A 22,127-nucleotide genomic window follows, 5' to 3' on the forward strand; every position below is an offset into this window, starting at 1 on the left:
TGTTGTGATAAACTGTCACTCTGCCACATGGAGATTTCCCCACTGAGGTACAAAGAAAAAGTCTCATCTTATCTTCAATTCCATTGCAATCATTAGAAGAACTCACCAAAGAGGAAAACCCAGAAGCAGGAAGGACTCGAACAGATCTGGAGTTTTTCAGCAATAGAAAAAAACATTGACAATGGCGTGGAAAAAACACAAATAAAAAAGAACAAGAGCTAGAGGAATATTCATAATAATGCCAGAAAGATGACAAGAATGTGCATAAGAAACTACAATGGTGAGGGCAGAACGGACATTTCCTTAAAGAAGAAATAATTCCAGGCAGCTGGAAGAACCGGGAATGACTCCGTCTCTAAATGAACCCCGATTTGATAAAAGCAAGAAATTTAGTAGGTAGACCTTTTCTAATTGCAAAGTGTAATTGGTACAAAGACAGACAACAAAATCATTAAAACTGTTTATTTATCATGAAACTTAAAACCTGAAACCTATATTTAGAAAAAAACCTAAATATATTCATTGGTTCGGGGGCCAGCCTTACGCTCTGACGGCTTTTGTTCTCCTATTTGTCTTCAGTTGAAAATCTTTCACGCTATCAATGACTCTGAAAAAGTCTGAATTGTTTTAACAATAACTTATTTAACCTTTTGGTGTGCCTCAGGGCTCTATCTTGGAGAACCTTTACTTCCAATTTATCTCTATTTCTCTTGAAAATTCCTTCTGCTATGTAAAGTTTCACTATTAGGCCAATTCTACCCAACTTCCCCGTCTTCTTTGTTATCGGTTTAAACTCTTAGTTTGGTTCATGAAACAATATCCCCATTTAAAGCGCATGTCGGAGAAAATACAGTTAATAACGTCAACTTTATTGAGATCCAGCTATAATACAGTTATGTGTGTGGGCGAAAACGTCTTTCAGAAACTGTGGAAGTGGCGTGCTTGCTCAGATTTTAGCGTCTCCAGCGTTAACGTTTTTCTTTTTGCTTTTTGGCTCCAGGTGACGGACAGGTCGACTTTGAAGAGTTTATGACGATTCTCGGCCCCAAACTCCTGTCGTCTGAAACGAGAGAAGGTTTCCTGGGAAACACAATAGACACCATTTTCTGGCAGGTAAACCTCGCTTCCATCAAACATGTTTGTTCCTAAACACAGCAGAGTCATAAACCGCAGACGTTCCTGAACGCATCGATTCATGAATATCACCTGGATGTCAGTAGATTTTAGGTTTTCAGATGAAGTCTTCATTTTGCTGTTTTTTTCTGAACTTTGTTTTTACCACAGCTCTCTGCTCTGCTTTTTGTACATTTCAATAATTATTTAGAAATTAGCTTGTTTCATTTTCCTGGTCATATTTCTTCCTGATATAATCTCTAGTTTATGGAATTTGAGGAGGTTTTTGCTCCTAAAAATCAGCTTCTTATAGCAAATGTTACATCCATCCCTGATGTCACTGAAGTCATCAGTTCTGTTAAAAACCTGAGGAAGAATTAAGAATGAAAGAATTCCTGAAGGACAATCATGGAGATGATGATGAAAGACAATGATGAAGATGATGATGAAGGCAAACGATGGAGATGATGATGAAGGACAATCATAGAGATGATGATGAAAGACAATGATCCAAGGAATTCAGAGAGAAATGTCCTCCAGGGTTTGATCTTTTCTTCTGGTGTTTTTAGATAATCTGCTACTGAAGATCTTAATGTTTTTGCTCGGTTAAGTTTTGTTAATAGACTGTGGTTCATGAGTCAGCCTCTTTAACCATTAGTTTGTTTATCCTTTTAAAATAATTATTGCTTTCTTGGTAAGAGTCGGGCATTTTGGAGCGCCATAAGTGGAGTCAAGAAGATTTTAGTCTTTTTAATGGAAGAATTGAAAGTCAAAGCAACACAAAAAAAGGTCATGCAGTCTTAAAAAGAGAAAATTCCTCAGAAAAACTAAAACCCGTGGCTGATTTTTGGTGCACACCTGGAAATGAGCAAAAACTTCTTGTCGGTTGAGTTTTTTGTTTTTTTTTTGTCACTAAAGAAGATGCAAAACCTTTTTTTTAACAACCAACACGTGTTTTTGTGTGGCGTGTCGATGTAGCCGAAGCTTAATAAACCAAACATTTGATGGGATTTTTCCCAAAACAAAGGTGAACCAACATCCATGAGTATCTAGGAAGAGGCATTCGTCAAGGATGATTCCATGGAAGACAAACTTACCAAAAAGGTAATCTGGACTCATGTGGACTTCGCCTTGGCAAAACCTATTCAACTTCAAGAACTAAGTCCAGATAAGCCGTTACTAAAAGTTTTCATTTTCATTGATCATCTGTGTTTTTGCCTGTTGTGTCCACTTGACCTTCACTTCCTTTAAACTTTGTTTGCTTCAACACCGTTTGAAAAATGTTTCTAGATTCACGTGAACTTTTCCCAAACTTTTCTTGACATCCACAGCATTACTTTAAGCTATAGTCACATCCGGCCGTACAGGGGCTGTAGGTACCTAAAGTATTCTGCCTGCAATAACTTTTCGGGGTCCTGCGACTAATGATGACGTCACATTATGTGATTGGCTGTACGTTGGTCTGATGATGTTTGAGATAGTGATTGGTCCGCAGGGTTACACGCTAACACCGTTCTTCGTGAGAAACATGGATGACTTGTACATGGAAATATCCCACTATATATCACAAGGGACTTATTTGAACTCCCCTTTCAGCTTATCATCTGTGGCCAGCTGTGGAGACCAGCAGAAAATTGGATTCAAGGCATTTAGCATTTGTTTCAGTGCTAATTCTTTGTTTTTTTTTGGATGGTTGTTTATTTCAGTAACTTGAATAATACATAAAAATTGGGGGGGGGGGGGGGTGAGCTGTTTATTTATTTTTATCTTATAAGTATATTAATACTTTCGATGTGTTTTAAAAAGGAAACTTTGCGATCATAACTGTCAGAAGCTGACATTTGGGCGAATTAAACCAGACTGCACACAATAAAAAAACAAATATTGTTTCTCATACAGTCATTCATTTACTCACGTTGGAAAAATAAGTTTATGTTGCCAATGTGTCTCCCTATTATACATTTGGTGTAACAAACAATTATGTCAGACACTCCTTAAAATTCAAAATGGCATTATTAATTATGAGGAAAAGAACTTTGGGTCACAAAATGAAACGTGAAATGAAAACATAGAGCCTATAGCCCTAGTGTTGATGCTACGTAGCTATGTAGTTTGTCCAAGGGGTGTTACCGTCGTGTGATGTCATCATTAGTCGCAGGAGCACGAACAGGACCCCGGACAGTTATTGCAGGCCGAATACTTTTGGTACCTTCGCGGGAATTGATCCGTCACACCAAAACATACAGTGTGGTTCAGATAACAGTTGGTGTCACGTGCTTTTATGTAAACCTTGACTTTTCCTTAGCAGACGGTCGGGTTTTTCCATTGTTCTCCCTTCCAGGGGGGTCTTTTGCTCCATGCGGTGGAACCGGTACGGCACATGTGGGCCCCCCACCTCCCCTTTCACATCCATTGACCCAATCATTCAGTCAAGTAAACATACATACAGGCTGCATGATGACTGTGTGCCTACATGTCTATGATATATGAAGGTCCCCTGTGTGAATTGACACGTGCTCCTCTATGCATTACATTACTGTATTGTCCGGACCGTAAGGTGCACTGAATTACAGGGCGCCTTAAGCGAAACAAAACAGTCATACAACATGACGACACAACCCAGAATGCCTAGAGGGGCCATAAGGCCAGTGAATGGTCAGAAAGATGTTGTTCATGTATTTTATCTGCAATAATCAGCCTTTGCAGAGAGAGCAAAACAACAAAAGTCAAACTTTGTTGACAGCAACTCTCAACACGTTGTAACATAAAGGACGAAATACAAAACAAAACTCTCACTTGTTCAATTTATTTTTATCGAAGAACAGCACGTATCACTCCACCCGGCTCCTGACTACATTACCCATAATGCTCCAACGATCCATCAAATGTCATGTTTGGTGTTTCCTCCTTCACTCCACCCTCTCGGCCTCCTCCTAAAGTCTTGGTGGCACACGCTGGAGCACAGGAGGAGAAACAAACTAAACAAAATGCGTCTTGCGGTCAAGAAATGGCGCATGCAAAGATGTGAATGCTTGTGCAGATATTTGACTTTGTAGAAAAAAGCCACATTTTTTTTCTTATTTATGTACATTTGCTTTAGATACTGTAATGTTAGGCTTCATGCAAGTCTTGTTTCTTTCCTGAATGCCTGTTTTCTTCTCTTTCTCTCTTCTTCTTCTTCAACTTTACGCCTTAACTTTTTCTATCCTCGTGTTTCCTCCACATCTCTCTTTGTCTTCAGTCTGGAGCTCAAAAGATCAAGTTTAGCCTCAAACACATAAATGGTTTATGCTGCGACTGTAGGAAAGGGTTTAATCCAACACAGGAGCCCATCTTCAGTAGAACAGGGCTAAAAAACAAACTCGTTTTCATTTTTAACTTCATTCTGATCCCAAGTGATGATAAAAAGATTACGTTTATTGATAATGTTTTTCCCGTTCCAGGCAGTCTTTAAATAAAGGTTTGAATTTTTTCAGTGCCCAGTCCTGCTGTCAAAGAGCCGTTTGTCATTTAAAATCTGTCTGAAGTTCAACAGGTTTATAGAAGCAAGCCGTTTATCTCTTTTATGCTCCTTTTTCATCAACCTTCATGGTCTGCACACTCACTTTTTAAAATCTTCTTGGAAACTCAGACGTCTGAAAAACCTGCAAGATCTGCCGTTAAACAAAAACTAAACAAACTTGATCCAAAGCCTGCAGAGAAATACTCTGTGGGCATCCGAGTGAAGCTGACGAGTCTTCATCGTTGAAGTGTTGTCCTCCTCAATCTTCATCAAACTTTGCTGACCTTCCCTGAGCTCATCTAATTATGATGATCTGCCTCTGATGAACCGTGAAGTCAATCTGAAGAGCGGCTTATCGACCACGTTTTCGGAACTTCTCCAGCTTCTGAAGCAGCATCAGGCTTCACATCCATCATGCTGACGCCCCCCCTCCCATCCCTTAAAGATCCATCGCCTCCTTTAGGAGCAAAACTGGGAATGAATATTCCCAGTTTTGCATGAGTCATGCTGACGTTCAGCTCCAGGTTTTTTCAGATTAAAATCTGCAGTTATCAAACCTTTTGGCCGATTTTTTGCATGTTTCCGCTCCTGGCATTGTGTGAGGCATTCATTTCCTGTCGGAGAAGAGGCACGGATCGCGTTCCGGCCCAGATCAGGCGAGGTGTGACATCCTCACCAGCTGGAGCGGCGGCCCGTGATTCACTCGCCGTCACACAATCGCCTACCTGCTCACTGGGGTCTGCGCTTCATCACCATCCTGGTGGAAAATGGATGAGCTGCCGACCGCGTTGGAATCAACTTCAAACATCAAAACTGATGCTTCATTTTTCTTTAATTAGACTCTTTGATGATCCTTCAGATTTCCACAAACAAATACCTTCAGTTCACCAAAAACCGATGTCAAATTGGATTAATTTTCTTTTTTTGTGAAGAACTTAGAAAGATTGGAATCATTTTGTGGAACAGTCAAACTCAAAAATGTTTTCCTTTATCTAATTTTCCATCTTTGAAAGAACTCAGTTGTGCCTCTGTTGTGTATATTTGGCCCTCAGGGGCCTTGTAGGAGCCTCAAGCATCGGCCTTGTCTGTTGCCGTCTTTTTTGATTTGTGAATGAGTGTGTGACTGGGTGAATGAGTGTGTGACTGTGTGAATGAGTGTGTGACTGGGTGAATGAGTGTGTGACTGGGTGAATGTGTGTGTGAAGGCCCGTACACACTGGGACGAATATTCGCCAGGCGTTATTCGCCAGCGTTTTTCGCCACGTTTTTTGTGTTCACACCCAGGCGATTTTCACTGACGATGAGCCGAGCGAACATGCAATTTCATTCCCTGACATTAGATGGCGCTTAATGTAAACAGAAATACTCCTGTACACAAGGTGGCGCTGCGCAACTTTACGATTCTTAAAGTCGCTTTTCACTCAGAAGAAGAGAGCAAGTATTTACACGCTTGTCAGAATCATACAAAGAAAACATGAATATTTCAAGCATCAGTAGCTCCAACTGGTGCTTGGTAAGGGGGATATTTTAGAATGTCCGTCATTATTTCTTCGCGGCTGTGTAGACGCTACTTGGCGTCTATCTTCTTCGCTGGTATGTGTGCTCAGCAAGGCAGTTTTGTGTTTGAGCGCCCCCAAGTTGTGTTTTACTGTAACTTCGAAATTCGTCCCGGTGTGAACAGGCCTTGACTGTGTGAATGAGTGTGTGACTGGGTGAATGAGTGTGTGACTGGGTGAATGTGTGTGTGACTGTGTGAATGAGTGTGTGACTGTGTGGGTGAATGAGTGTGTGACTGGGTCTGTGAATGTAAAACGCTTTGTAGGCCTTGTAGGTAGAAAAGTGCGATACAAGTATACGCCATTTACCATTTTATCAAAGGTTTGCGTGTTTAAAATGTGAACAAACTCGACAAAAACACTAAATGCTATGTTTTGTGTTCAAAACTTGCTGTTTTAAGGTGCTATAAATAAAGTGATGGACAGAGAAAAAAGACAGTTTTCTTTACGGTGCTTCTTAAATTTCTGGTTCTGATCCATTTTAGCTTTCAGTCAGTTTGAATTCCTCAAGTCTAAAAGCAAATGAAAAATGTTGAACACTGTCATTAAACTTATCAGCACAGTTTTGGGTCATTAAGAATACTTAAGTATTAATAAATCACATGATAAAGATGAAGTACTTAATAATTACTTAAAATAGACAAAACTCTATTTTAGAAATCAACATAGTACATGTAGATCAAGTCTCAAAGTTTAGAAATATGTGCAGATTATTATTCATGAACAATAACATGACTTTTTGGGGAAAGTGATATAAATCCTCAAAACCATTTTCAGTGCGAAGCGTCTCTGGTTTCTGGACTCCCACGTTGGTGTCGTATGTTGAGCTTTCTTAAGCCTTTTGGTTTGGATCTTCTCCGTTTTCCTCTGACCTGCTGGTTCTGTGTCCGTCCTTCCATCGGCTCACGTCTGGAATCAGCTCACCTGCCTTCACGCTCTTCCATCTCCAGCTGCCGCTCTGTAGATCTGCCACTTTGGACTCTTTTTGTCGTCTTCTGTGACCTGGATTCTTACTGCTTTTATCGCTTGCTGCCTTAATAATAGTGGAATAACTTTTCTTTGTTTTGAGTGAGCGGGATTTCTCAATGTTTCCTGAAGTTGGAGCACTTTTTCTAACCAAGAAACTTGATTGAGTTTGGTCTGTCAAACCTACAGAAACTCCTTTCACTCTCCGCAGTTTCACCCCTGACGACATTATTGCCTCAAGCTTCCACGCCAAAAAATGCTGAAATGGAAATAAAATGTCACCTAAAGAAGTGCTGACTGTGTGGACTGCGGCTTCCCTCCGGCCAGCTCTCCTCTAACAAGCAGCTGCTGGAGGGTTTGATGGATTCATCGCAGGATGCAAACTCGCTCTGAGGGTGTTAATGCTCCTGCTGGGAAGGTGGGGAGGGAGAGAAATCATTTCCCTGTTTGCCAGGCATGGCCTTGATTAGCGCGAAGGCGGATGGGAGGGGTGACGTCAGAGGCGGCTAATCAGCGGCGACGCGAACGCTCGCACTCGTCGTCCTCTTCCCACCACCTTCACCTCACCCTCCGACGGCCCGGCCCCCTGTCAGTGTAGTCGCTGTATGGCGCGCCCCTCTTCAGACCCTGACGCCGAGGTCGGAGGTGATCATGACGGGGAAATTGGTCCGTTAAGACTAACTGTGCCGCCACACGAGAGACGGCTCCTCGATGGATGTCTGACTGCAGAAATGTAGGGAAAGACAATAATGGCTGATTTCTACAGTTCTAACACAAAAAAGGTTTCTAAAACTGACAAAACCTTCACTAGAAATGACTAATCACTGAATACTCTTACATATTTTTTTAGAATTCAGAGCCATGGAGGTCAGTCTGTTTGTAAAAGCTTTGGTAACAGTCATCCGTTCAGGGTGGGTTTGGATGGGTGATGTGGCTTGTTGGGTTGGTTGTAGAGAGGAGCGGCTGCATCTTAAGGGGAGTAAAGTACAGAATCCCCGCAGCAGGTTGGTAGCGGTTGTAGGTGCCATGAATTAATTAACCATGGTGTCTATTATGGTGAATGAATATGTTTTTTGTGTGTTTTGATTATAGAATTATTGGCGGTCATTGTAATCAGCTGGTGGGTCACATGTTTGTGGGCGGAGACATTAAGTAATCTTTATTCACCTTTGGTCTTTCCAGTGTTAGATGGAAAGTGGGGTGAGGTGGGTTGCTGCAGTTTTTGTTGCAATTCTGCAGAGAGGAGAGGGATGGCGAGGGGCGGCGCTATATAGGACCTTAAGGATTTAGGGCCTAGAAACTTTTTGCACAGAGACAGGCAGGTTTTTCACCGATTAATCAAATGGTCATCTTTGATGTTTGTGGGCTGCATGGGGGGGTAGTGGTTAGAGCTCTTGAAGGTCCTGGTTCAAATCCCAACAGGGATCTTTCTGTGTGGAGTTGGCATGTTCTCCTCATGCGTTTGTGGGTTTTCTTCCAGCGAGCTAAGATGGGCTCCACCCCCCCCCCCCCCCCCCACGCCCGCCCGCCCCATGACAGAAAAAGGATTCAGTGGATTCTATAAATGGGTGGATAGGTACTAAAAAAAGGTCACGAAGTCACATTTGTTCGTGCAATTTCCCAATTTCTAATTTATACATTTCCAAATGTTCCAACAGTTGTTGTTATTTTGTTGTGTGAAATTTTTACTCAGTTTGATATTTTCCTGCGTCTTATTCCAAAAGAAAAATACACAAATCTAAAAAATTTCCAAAAATCCGGACAGATGCAGATATTTTTCCAGAGCGTTGTACCACGCGGCTCGGAGGCCCAGACTCCGCCCCCTCCTGTTCCTTTAATTGCGTGTGAGTCAGCTCAGCTACCTCGGTGATTCACATCATTAAAGAGCGTTCTGGTCCAGACTGCAGCGCGGAGACGTGTCTGCAACACATTACTGCATTTTCTGCAAGATGCACACACCCACGCATGCTGGCAGGGCGCTGGTGTTACCGAGTGGCCAGACTTTAAATGATGCCTGCCAATCAAAAAAAACTGCACTACGATGAGGAGGAAGAAAGATGCTCATGGCAGCACAGGATGGAGGAGCCTGATCCTCATGCTTCATGATTTGTAATCTTTAGTTTGATTCTGATGATCAAAGCTGCATCTCGTACTGATTCAGATGAAAATGTTTCTACAAATAATCTTAGAAACTTTAAAGAATGACGGCCAGTCAGAGCCGTAGATCCGCTGGGATCAGTCAGGCCCGTGACCTCGAGGCTCACCGTCGCTTCTGCACAGATTTATCCGTTAATGGGGGTAATTTGTCCCTGATTAATCCCACGAATGGCAATTGGGTATCAATAATTTGCTCATTAGTTTAAAGCAAACTTCTTAACCCTTTAGTTCTGGAGCTTTAACTCCCGTGTTGATGCTCTTTCGACTACCGTAACTCTTCAACCGTTTATGCAATTAACAATAATTCCAACGGACTTTGAAGCGGGATAAAAAGCAGCTTTGCACTGCTGTGCAGCACTTTACAGTGGTGACGTGTTCACGCGTTTACCCTAAACCAGCTGACTCTGTTGCGGAGAGACGTGGCCGTTGGAATGACGTTAATTGCGTAAATGGGATCAGCTACGTTTACGACATTAAAGTGATAAATTCAAAATGTTGACAACAGTGCCATCAGCAACTATAATGCCAACAAAGAAATGCAAAAAAGTTTCCAATAGATCTGAAATTCACAAACAGCTTTCTTAAACTGATTTTGCCGTTAAGTCAGAAAAGTGCTTTCATAACAATATAGAAGGAAAATCTTTGAAATAGTACTGCGTTTGTGGTCTATCATGCCTACAGCAATAGGAACAAAATACCATTTCTAAGAACTTCATTACCATCGAAATAAAAACATGTTTGTCTTTTGGCTTATTGGGCCTGAGTAACCTACTGTAAGTTAATTCTGTGATTGCATGTCAAACTAAATGTTTTCCGTCAGTATCCTTACATGTTGCTGAGTTGGACAGCCTCATTCTTCCTTTGTTTCATCCCCGGTAAATGGAGTGGTGATTAGCTGCAGTGTTCATTTTAAAACGTGTTCACATTTTATAAAAAGACATTTGGCAGAACAGACAGAAAGAAAGTCTGGGTTTAATCTGACCTTAATTGGTTATTATTCAACAAACCTTCCGTCAACTCAACTAAAAGGACAATATATGAAAAAGTAATGCGCATAAGTTTGACCTTAAAGCTCTGCATTTCCATCCTTTTTTGCATTTTTAGCTTCATGTGAAGCAAAGGTGTTCTTTTTGGCTGGCAGAGTCGTGCACGGACGTGTTTTGTGTCGTTTGGCTTCGCAGCAAAAGCCTGAACTCAACAGATGGATGTATGCAGGCTCTTGGCACCTTCTCGCTCCCTGTGTGTCTCTGTGTTTAAGCCTCATGTGTGGCTTTGAGAAGAGCAGAGTGACACCAGCCATTATTTCTGATCTGAACCCTTTTCACACCATGAAGGTAAACAGATGCTTCATTGAAGGGCAGGGGGGTATTCCAGACAGCAGGTTATGGTAGCTTCCACAGTAACTTTGACGTTAAGCTTTCAGTTCCAGAAATGGAGGTATGTTTCAGGGTATGTTTAGTTGCCATAGCGACTCATGCTCTGAACATAACCTGGTCTGGAGCAGGTTTAGTTGAAGTTTAGTTTGTTTACAGAGAGGTGAAGCAGCATGGCGTGTCCATTTGAAGATGATTTAGTGGATGAAGAAGCTCAAATAATACTTTTTCCACCATGAGAGGGTGACAAGACCACATATGGATGTTGGAAAAATAAACTTTTTACTTTGATCTAAATTAATTATTTGCTTCAGTTAAGATAAATCTTTTTTTTTTACTTAAGTCAGTTTAAAAATAACATGTAGTTTTCAGACATTTATTTTACTTTCATTCAAATTAATTCAATTAAGTTGGTGTAACTTTGGTGCTCCTGTTATATTGGCACCCTAAGGAATTGTGGGATACCATTCCCTTTGCCTGTCTGGATGGATTTGGGTTTAAGTGTGGCTTTTTGACCAAATGTGTTTAGTTGTTTAGCTGTTTTACTGTGTTTTGTCTAGTTATTTGTCCTGTTATGTTTAATTCCTTCTGCACCATGAGTGAGAGGGAGGGAGAGGATGAGTTTATTTAGCACCACTACTGTTCAAAATTAAAGTCAGAGAAATAGTAAAAGACATGTTTCGTGCTGCATATGTATATTGTTTCTTTCTTTTTATTTTTATAAAATGAGTATATCTGCAGGCTCAAACTTAGACATATGAGAGTTTAAGAAGTACAATAAATTAAAACGGAAAAATATTTAATTAAATTGGAGTAATATGACATTTAGTTAGATAAATGTGTAAATTTGAATTGTAAAATAAATATTGAGTTGGGTAAACGTAAGAACTTAGTTTGGAAAAAAATTCAATCAAAGACTTGTTACCAGTAGAAGTAATTCATTTAAGTTTTTTGATTTGATTTGATTTGAAATGGTTTATTTCAAGGAATCAAATAAGAATAATACACAAAAACAATACAATCATCAGTTATACATTCATACAATGACCTATCGAACTTAGGATAATTAGACATATTAATAAATTTTGCTTAAAATGGAGTGAAAGGAAGCAAACTTATGTAATCCCACCCCTGTTCTACCGTAACCATTTTATTACATGATTTATCATCATCCGGTTCCTAACTTTTATCAGACAGAATTAAGAATCATTAGGTGTCAATAAAGCAATAAAGATGAATTACTTAATTATTATGTAAAAATAACTATTTCAGAAATCAACATGGCAAATGTAGATCATTTATTAAAAATAAATGCAGATTACATTACTTATAGAAGTCATTTATATGATTAAAAAAATAATACTATATCGGTAAAATAGACATAACACTGTTTCAAAAATCTTTCATAGCAATAATTGCTCAAGTATCAAAAGTTAAAATATGTGCAGAATTACATTACAAAAATCATCTTCTGTCAGCTGATGAATCCAATTTATCTATTGTTTTTAACATGTTGTGATTTTATTGTGTTTTACCTCTAACTTTGTACGGGGACCTTGGGTATTTTGAAAGGCGCTTTTAAATAAAATGTATTATTATTATTATTATTAGAAATCAATCAATTTAACCATTTTCAATAATTGATTAAGCATTTTTTTGTATAATAAGTTAATGCTCTGAAATAAATTAAAATAAAAAAGGGTCAATATTCTGTTAAATGACCAAGGTTGGTATTCCTTCTGCTGATTAACAGCCGTTCTTCTGGGTTTAAACAGAGTTTATAGATCTTTTCACTGTTATGTCTGCAGACATTAGATTCAGGTCCGTATCCTAATTCAGCTGTTATCAGCGGCGCTGAAAGCTGAGGTCAACTTGTCTGCAGGTCAGAACTCTGCTGACAATCAGGGTCACTTCAGACTTTTGGAGAAAGCGATGAATCCAGGCGTCACATTATCGTCATATTACAAGTTATATATATGCGTCACAATGAAAATAGATATGAGACAAAAACTCGTGCGTTTACTTTGTCAGTTCTTTTTCTCCAAGCAGAAACTCTTTCTTTTTCAGATGCAGCTGTATCACTTTTTTGATGGGCGTATAATCTTCATACGCCGTCATTAATTTCCGACTCCGTCTCACTGAAGTATTAGCGGTCTCTTTTTATCTCCACGCGTTTCCATGGTGACTCCGGAAATCGGCGATCCATTGAGAATGTCTTTATGTACTCACCGTGCACGTGCATTAACCCAAGTAGAGCGTAATTACGCCAACTCATATCCGGTCTTTTGGAACCGACATACCCCGAGTAAACAAGTTCAGGCAGATTTCAGCCAGAGTTAAGGCTTAAAGTCAGGCTAGTTTAAACATGTTTTCTGGACTACCCCCCAGGTTTTCTGCCAAAGTCAGAAAACAAACCTCCATTTTGAAGTGACCTAAATCCTCCTCAGCTCGGCTCTTTGTTTTAGGAAGACGTCATCAGTGACCTACTCTGGCATCAATGTTTTCATTTACCGCTGGCTGGTTGGTACCGCCAACCAACCAAGTAAACAACCAGCCAACAACAAACCACTTTTTTTTATTTCATCAACATTCTGTAGAACTCAAGGTGCCTGACATCAAATCCATACATAAACACACGTTAAAACAATGACAGGCCATAAAACACAATAGATTAAAAACAAAAAAATCAAAAGGTAATAGTTCCCAATAGTTTGGGAAGGAAATGTATAGACTGAGCAATAGAAAAGGTAATAAATGTACAAATGTTATAAAAAACAGAAAACATTTAAAAGCCAAATATTTAAATAAGTTCATAACATTAATAATTAGACAAAGGCTAAAGTTAAAGAGACGAGTCCTAAAAATCAAACGTTTGTCTCAAAGGTTCAGAGTCTTCCACAGTAAAGAAAATCATTGGAGGTACAGTACAGACCAAAGGTCTGGACACACCTTCTCATTCATTTGAATGAGAAGGTGTGTCCAAACCTTTGGTCTGTACTGTATCTCATATTCACAATTTGTTTTTTCTGTGGTCTAGAAAAGTAAAGTTAACCTACAAAAACAACATATAGGGGACAGAATTGTGACTATCTGAGGGTTTAAACATTTCAGGAGGAAATGATCCCGGTAATCCAGAATCTTAAATTAAAACTCATTTACATATTTTCCTTCCATCTCATCAAGTGCAGCCGCAGCCTGATGGGACAAACCCACAGCTGTGATCAGAAGAGTTAAAGCAAATGTTTGATTGGTCGACCAACATTTCTCCGTCCGGACAGCGGAGCTCTGACCTCAGCAGGAGCCTGACATTTCCAGCATGTCCAGAGTCTCCATTAAGACCTTCTGTGCTGAAAGCTCGGGACTCGCCGAACTCCGGAGGGAAACGTGTGACAAAGGACCCCGAAAGGTTCCCCGCACGCTGTGCCGCATTAAGCTACAGGGCGCGGCACCCCGGGGTGTCCTCAGATCCTTTCTGCAGCTGCACTCCAGGTCCTGCAGAGTCGTTCTCTGCACCTCCTCTTTCTCTCAGTGCTTTATCTGTAAAGGTCAGACGGAGCTCGGAGGTGAAAATGCTCAGTCTGTAGGCGGAAAGCTGTGACTAGAATGCGTTTTTGCTCTGCCATCATTGAGTGAAGGTTTTCTCATGAAGGTGTGACGCTCGATTTATGTTCCCTGTTTGAAAAAGGCAGAAGGAAAACGTTCGGTCGACTCGTCTCCGTGAAGCAGACAGGAGTCGCTGTAAACCTCAGCACCAGTCTTTTTTGGCTTTATTTACTGATCCTGAAGGAAGTTTTATTTTGAAAAACCACCAGTTTCTCTCCACCACATCCAGCTATGGTTGTGTTCGAATTCACTCATTAATAGACTTTGTAGGGTGTTTGCCATTTTCCGGCCGTGGCCAAATATACAATTTTCAAATCCAGTGCCCTGAAGATTTCCCACAATGCACTTGAATGATTTGTCACTCTCCTCGGTCACATGTCTTCTGTGCATTGACTTCCTTCTCAAAGAAGCTGCTCCAAACACTAAAATGAAAACAGCAAAGTTATTAAAACCAACAAACAAAAGTTTCTTTGCACAGAAAAGAGTCAGAGAGAAAACCAGAAATGAGTTTTGAACTTCAAAATAAAATAAATCTTTATAAACAAAGAGTCTTAACTTGAAATAATTATATTATTTTGTATTATATAATTATTATATTAATTATGACAGTTATTCCCAAACACTAAACCCTTCTACATATTATGTGACGACTGATTCTCTCTGTAATGTTAATATTAATGAAACATGGTGGATTACCATTTACTATTATTGCAAAAATCAGACAAGTTGATGCTTGTAGCTTCTGTTTTTAAGGTTAAATGTAAAGTATGAATCCAATTTTAACGGGTCCTACACATAATCTAACCTATAAAGGAAGTTTAAACCCCCTGCAGATATTTGAAATGAACGTTTCCCTCAAAAAGTTAAAGAAAAACGGTTAAGGACCGCCAATGACCGTATCTGGGGACTGGACTGAGCGCGTATGACGTCACACATGGAAAATGGTTTACTTCATGCTCCAAGTCATTTCAGTCGCCATTTTTATTCTCGCAATCTGGACGCCGTCATGTTGGAGTCAGACGACGTCACTAAGCAGTGATTGGTCTGAGTCAGTCTGAGTTTCTATGACAACCACTCTCACCAATCAGGAGTGGGCTTGTTGGGAGGCCACATCTCGACCACTTGAAAGCCGGCCACATGAAAATCTTTCAATCAAAAGATTTAAATGTTGGATGCTAGGGCCAGGCTCCTCCTACTTTTATTGAGGCATCTGATTGGTCAGTTTCTAACTTAAATAACTTGAACTACAGAAAAGAAAATCTTGGGGAAAAAAAGGGGGGATTTTCAAGAACATGTTAAAAAAAAAGGTATTGGAGCCAGAATGGTTCTTCTGACCAACAGAATGACGGAGTAGCAGCTGTTTGTTTCTCCATAGAAAGTCTGAGGGGTTTTGGTTTCTTGGAGCCAGCCGCTGCTTCCTGTTTGGAACACCAGGGGGGCGGGGCCACTCAGTCCAGGTCACATTTACTGTCAATCTGGACCGCTGATCTGAAGGATCTCTTTGCTGCTTGCCAGAAAATCACCTGTTTAGTGAAGGAAACCAAAGACACTCACCTGCCTATGAACACATCAACAACCTTTATAGCATAAGGTTTAATATGTTGGATGTACTCTGTATTTATTATTTTGGGAGGAACAGCAATCTGTTTAGAATTTGTCTAATAAAAGAATAACTGCTCCGGCTCCTGCTTTCTGAATGCCAGTGATTGATGATTGTTTCATTGTGAGCCTTTGATTTCCTGTTTTAAAACATCTGCATCGGTGTTGACCGCCCGCTAAACAAAGGATAAAATATTGATTCTCATCATGGAGCCTTCATGAAGGCTGATTGAGGTTTGCGCTGCCACAGGTGCGAGTGTTCATTACCTGAGCGTGAAGCTGGGAGATGGAAAACGGTATCGACGCTGCCGTCCCCGCCATGATTTATGCTGCGATTAGTGTAATTACCCGCCCACCGAGTGTTCTGCTTCCACGTCTGCACGAGCATCAGTCAGCGGTGAAGCTGCGGAAGGAGACACGCTAATTGCAAACTAAGATCACGTCTTGAAAAGTGCAGCTTTAATAAGACACGTATATCAGCTCCTTCATTCCTTTTAGATCCTAGTAATTTATAGCAGAAAAAGTTTTTACTTGAAATTAATTTACTTTGAGATTTAAGATTTGAGCTTTTGTTTCTAAGGAAAGGGGACATTTACATATTAATGAACAACAAATGTGTCACGGTGCCCCCGGCTGACTCCTCCCCCTCATCAGCTACACCTGATGCCTCCAGCTGCACCTCCTCATCCTCGTCGGGCCACAGGTTCTTAAGGAGACCACGGACCTGCAATCAACGCTAGTTCGTTGTACTTCCTCGGTGCATCTCCTGGCCTCGTAAAATTCTAGTTTCATGTTTGCCTTGTTCCATGCTAACCCAGTCTGTCTTACCTCGTCTCAGGATCCCATCTTCGCTTGGACCTTTCTGGTGGTTGCTCACGCCTCGTTGTCCACGTTCCTGTCGCTCCTCTGGTTTCAACGGTTAACGCCGCCAAGACCCTCCAACCATCTCCGCTGCCTACCACAGGAAACCTGGGACTCAGCTTCATCCTCGCAGCCTCATTAAAACCTGTTCCTCGTACCTCACTGCTTGCCTTGTGTCCTTCAGGGTTCCAGCAATTGAGTCAGTCTCTGCCTGCTAACCATGACAGAACGAAATAGCAAAGCTCCTGACTCAGCTGACTCGGACGGGCTCCGCCTTGCCATCACCCAACAAGGTATGTTGCTCGGCCGCCAGTCCGACGCCCTTACTCAAATGTCCGCCGCCCAACAGGAGTTATTCCGCCGCCTGGACAACATCACGCAAACTCTGGCCGGACTCACAGCCCAAGCATCCAGTTCCACCACCCCTGCTACGTCCCCGGTTTCCGGCGACACCATCGCCGTCACGTCCGCCTCCCCGGAGGAAAACATCCGGTCACAGCCAGAACCATTCTATGGTGACGTAGAAGCATGCAGCGGTTACCTACTACAATGCCGGTTGATCTTCCAACAAGCACCCAGGTATTACCATTCCGATCAACACAAAATCTCTTTGGTGGTCAATGCACTCCGCAGTAAGGCTCTCCAGTGGGCCCAGGCTTTCTTAGCCGCTAGTCCTCTCTCACATCTCCCCTTCGAAAGGTTCATCGGGGAGTTTTGCCTCGTTTTCGATCAACCCCGCAAACAGGAAGAAGCGACCCGTCGGTTACTCAGCCTCAAGCAGCGTAACCGTTCGGTGAGCGATCACATAGTTGACTTCCGCATTCTAGCAGTTGAAGCAGGCTGGCCGGACATTGCACTCAAGGGAATTTTCTATCAATCCCTAAATGAAAAAATTAAAGATCACCTCTGCACACAACCAGAAGCAGATAATTTTGAGGAGTTGGTGACCGCCGCGCTCCGTTCGGATATTCGGCTCCGCGAGCGTCAGGCGGAACGAAGCTTAATCCCTCATCGGATCCCCCCGGATGTTTCACGTCATCCGTTTCTGGTTCCCCAACAGACGGCAGCTAGCGCCGACACCTCTAGCTCTTTCCCGGACGAACCCATGCAGATACGACACTCCAAACTTTCCCCCGAAGAGAGACTCAAGCGACGCAACGAGGGGTTATGCTTTTATTGTGGGGATGCCAGTCACATTGTTTCTCAATGTCCCAACCGTTTAAACCCCCGAACCCCTCGCTGAGTGACAGGTCACGAGGGGATCTGCCTGAAAAGACCTCTAAGCCTTTTCTGTTCATGCCTGTCAAATTTCCAAGACCTAATCATGTCCATGAATTTTATGCTCTCATTGATTCAGGTGCTGAACACAGCCTCATTGATTCTAGTCTCGTTCATCAACTAGGTCTTCCGGTTGAATCTTTGGATACCCCCGTTAAGGCTGCCGGTTTGGGAGGGAAATTGCTTTCCAAAATCACTCTTCGTACTGAACCCATTCAGTTAATTTCATCCGGTAATCACCGTGAATACCACCAGTTTTACGTTACCAACTCACCCCAAACTCCGATTATCTTGGGGTATTCCTGGCTGCGTTTACATAATCCCCAAATAGACTGGTCTAGTTCTAGAGTTAGTAATTGGAGTACATACTGCATGGCTAACTGTTTGCATTCTGCTCTTCCCTCCTCCTCCACGGCTAACCCCTCTGATCAGGAGGATATTGATCTCACTAAGGTACCGCCTTGCTATCATGATCTGAAAACTGTGTTCAGTAAATCTAAGGCTTGTGCCCTACCCCCGCATAGGCCCTATGATTGCGCCATCGAACTCCTAAATGGAGCCCCCCTTCCTAAGGGAAGATTATTTAATCTTTCTGGGCCTGAAAGAACTGCTATGGAGAGTTACGTGCAGGAAGCTCTCTCCCTCGGTCACATTCGGCCGCCCCGTCGGGGCGGGGTTCTTTTTCGTTGAGAAAAAGGATAAGACCCTCAGGCCGTGTGTCGACTACCGCGAACTCAACCAAATTACTGTGAAAGATAAATACTCCCTGCCACTTATAAATTCTGTTTTTGATTCTGTCCAGGGAGCCAACATCTTCTCTAAGTTGGATCTCCGCAACGCCTACCACCTCGTTCGGGTTCGTGAGGGAGACGAGTGGAAAACTGCGTTCACCACTCCTCTCGGGCATTACGAGTACCTAGTCATGCCCTTCGGCCTTACCAACGCTCCTGCCATTTTTCAGCGTCTAGTCAATGACGTCCTCCGTGAATTTATAAACCGCTTTGTTTTCGTCTATTTAGATGACATCCTCATTTACTCCAGTAATCTCACAGATCATCGCCACCACGTCAGACTCGCCCCGCCAAACTTCCAACATGGCCGAGCCTGGTCGGGTCATATTTATAACATCCCTTGTGGGCCGCCCTTTTTTCCCCGGGGTTCCCCCCTCCTGGGCGGGGGCGGCGGGCCCCTGCCTTGCTCCTACCTGGACCAACCGTGGGCCGGGTGGGTGGCTGCCTGGAGTGCGGAGCGGGTCTCCCTTGGGGGGTCCTGGCTCGTACCTGGGGTCGGGGCGGGGGGATGCCCGGAACTCCTGGGTGGTGGTGGGGTGCTCGTCTGGGGCTGTGGGCGTCCCTCTCCGGTGGGGCCCTGCGTTGGGCTCTTCCGGCGCGGCGGGGGGCTGCTTTCCTGGCTGGGCTGGGGCGGCGCTCTCTTTCCCTCTGCGCCTCCCTGCTCTCTGGCTCTGGGGGCCTCGCGGCGGTCCGGCTGGCCCTGGCCTGGGTGGCGGTCTTGGTCGCCCGGGGGGCGGTTGTTCCCTGCCTGTTCCCGTGTGGCGTTGGGGGAATTCCGGCTGCCGCTGCTGCTGCGGCGGGGGTATGGGTGTGGGGGTGGCTGGGCGCTCCTCCTCCTTCTTTTCACATTCCACCATCCATTTTAGAAGAACATAAACACTCACCTGAGCACAGGTGTTAGCTCACCTTTGCACTAATAGTTTGCATGATTGAATGAATGAAAGATTTCACACTAGTTGGTTTAAAGGCATAGGTATGCGTTCGTGAACACTATCTGTTTTGTGTGCATGTTGACATGTGGACATTTTTGCGGCTAGCAGGTGTGTTGATAATATTTGAGTGTGTGTGAACAGGCCCCGCCCTTTTTGTACTACATTTGAACCGTACCGTAACGATAAACAACCAGTAAACCTGTCTGCTCTATGCTGCTTCATGGTCTTACCCCCCTTCCCCTCCTATTATCACCCTCCTACCCCCCCCTCTCTCTAACGTCCCTCTCTCTTCTTCCCCTCTTTCCTTTTCCGTCCGGTCCAACACCAAAGATTTTCAAACATGATTGAAATTAATAAATTTTGGCCTCAATTACAAAAGGGGTTTATTCAGACATACCTTAAGTTTGTCTGAAGATGAATAACCCCTCTTGTTAAAATAAAATATGTCCAACACAAGAGGCCCTCAGCTCTCATCTGTTTGCCTAGCTGTTGGACAGGACAAGTTAAAAAAAAAAAAAAAAAAAAAAAAAAAAAGAAAATAAGCTTTTTGTTAAAGCGGAAAAATGTGAGTTTCACGTCGATTCGGTTACCTTTCTGGGCTACATCCTTGAGGCTGGACAAATCAGACCTGATCCCTCCAAAATCCAAGCCGTTTCTGATTGGGGCATTCCCGTATCTCGCAAGAAATTGCAGCAGTTCCTGGGCTTTGCCAACTTTTACCAAAGGTTCATTCGTAATTACAGCAGTATCGCATCCCCCCTCACCCAACTCACGTCTGTCAAACTACCCTATGTTTGGAATCCTGCCGCTGACTCTGCTTTCAGAAAACTCAAGGCACTGTTTACCTCCGCACCCATTCTCATCCAACCAGACCCTCATAAACAATTCATCGTCGAGGTTGACGCTTCAGACTCTGGTGTAGGGGCTGTGCTATCCCAACGAGAATCTCCTTCTGGCAAATTGAAACCCTGTGCTTTCTTTTCGAAAAAACTCATTCCTGCGGAACAAAATTATGATGTCGGGAATAGGGAACTACTGGCCATCAAACTCGCTCTGGAGGAATGGAGGCATTGGTTGGAGGGGGCAGATCAACCATTCATAGTATGGACCGACCACAAAAACTTGGCCTACTTACGATCTGCTAAGAGACTGAATTCAAGACAGGCCCGCTGGTGTTTGTTCTTTGACAGATTTGACTTTACCATCACGTATCGTCCTGGCAGTAAGAACGGCAAACCGGACGCTCTGTCCCGCCAGTACAACACCACGGATGCTACCACCACTCCTCCCATCATCCCTGACTCCCTCTTTGTTGGCAATCTCACATGGGACGTGGAAACCCGAATTCAACAGGCTCAAGGTGAGAAACCTGATTCCATTGTCTGTCCTCCCGGTACCCTGTTTGTCCCCGACAGACTCAGGTCCGACGCCATCACCTGGGGACACTCATCTAAGGTCGCCTGCCACGGGGGTATACGGCGCACCCTCATGCTCCTCAAACGGCGGTTCTACTGGCCTACTATGGATGCCGACGTGCGGCAATACATCGCTGCCTGTACCACCTGTGCCAGGGCAAAGTCTTCCAACTCCCCTCCGGTTGGTTACCTTCATCCCCTATCCACGCCTGGTCGCCCTTGGTCCCACATAGCCCTCGACTTCATCACTGGACTACCGCCATCCCGGGGTTTTACGGTCATTCTCACAGTCATCGACCGTTTCTCTAAAGCAGCTCATTTCATTCCCTTGCCTCACCTGCCTACTGCCACAGAAACCGCCAATACTCTTGTCAACCATGTTTTCCGTCTCCATGGTATCCCGTCCGACATTGTGTCGGACCGTGGACCACAATTTACCTCCCAGGTTTGGAAGGCTTTCTGTTCCGCCCTCGGAGCCTCCGTCAGCCTCACGTCGGGGTACCACCCCCAGTCCAACGGTCAGGCCGAGGGGGCCAATCAAGAGCTGGAGGCCACCCTGCGCTGTTTGGTGACCCAAAACCCGGGGGACTGGTCTGACCATCTTGTTTGGGTGGAGTACGCCCACAATAACCATCCATCTGCTGCTACGGGTATGTCTCCTTTCGAGGTCTCGTTGGGCTACTCACCTCCCCTGTTTCCATCCCAGGAGCTGGATTTGGCGGTGCCCTCCGTCCAGTTGCACCTCCAGCGCTGCCAGAGCGTGTGGCGCCAGGCGCGTGCCGCTCTCCTTCGGACTAAGGAGGGTAACCGTCAGATTGCGGACCGTCACCGCACGGTGAGTCCCTCCTACCAACCCGGGCAGCAAGTTTGGCTCTCTTCCAGAAACATTCCGCTCCAGGCCACGTCCCGCAAACTGGCGCACCGCTACATTGGGCCTTTTACCATTGAACGTATCATCAATCCCTCCTGTGTCCGCCTTAA

General features: G+C 43.5%; 1 protein-coding gene across 1 annotated transcript in view; it reads left to right on the top strand.

Annotated features, from left to right (window-relative positions):
* Window positions 1-22,127, top strand: part of caln1 (calneuron 1) — a 57,706-nt gene that overhangs the window by 22,017 nt on the left and 13,562 nt on the right. Inside the window, exon 4 of the mRNA XM_004075238.3 lies at window positions 1,001-1,113. Within this exon, the coding sequence (XP_004075286.3) occupies window positions 1,001-1,113 (113 nt within the window). The remainder of the gene's footprint in view (window positions 1-1,000; window positions 1,114-22,127) is intronic.

This window comes from Oryzias latipes, chromosome 13 (assembly GCF_053564925.1).
Source record: "Oryzias latipes strain Hd-rR chromosome 13, Olatipes_Hd-rR_3.1".
Lineage (NCBI taxonomy): Eukaryota > Metazoa > Chordata > Actinopteri > Beloniformes > Adrianichthyidae > Oryzias > Oryzias latipes.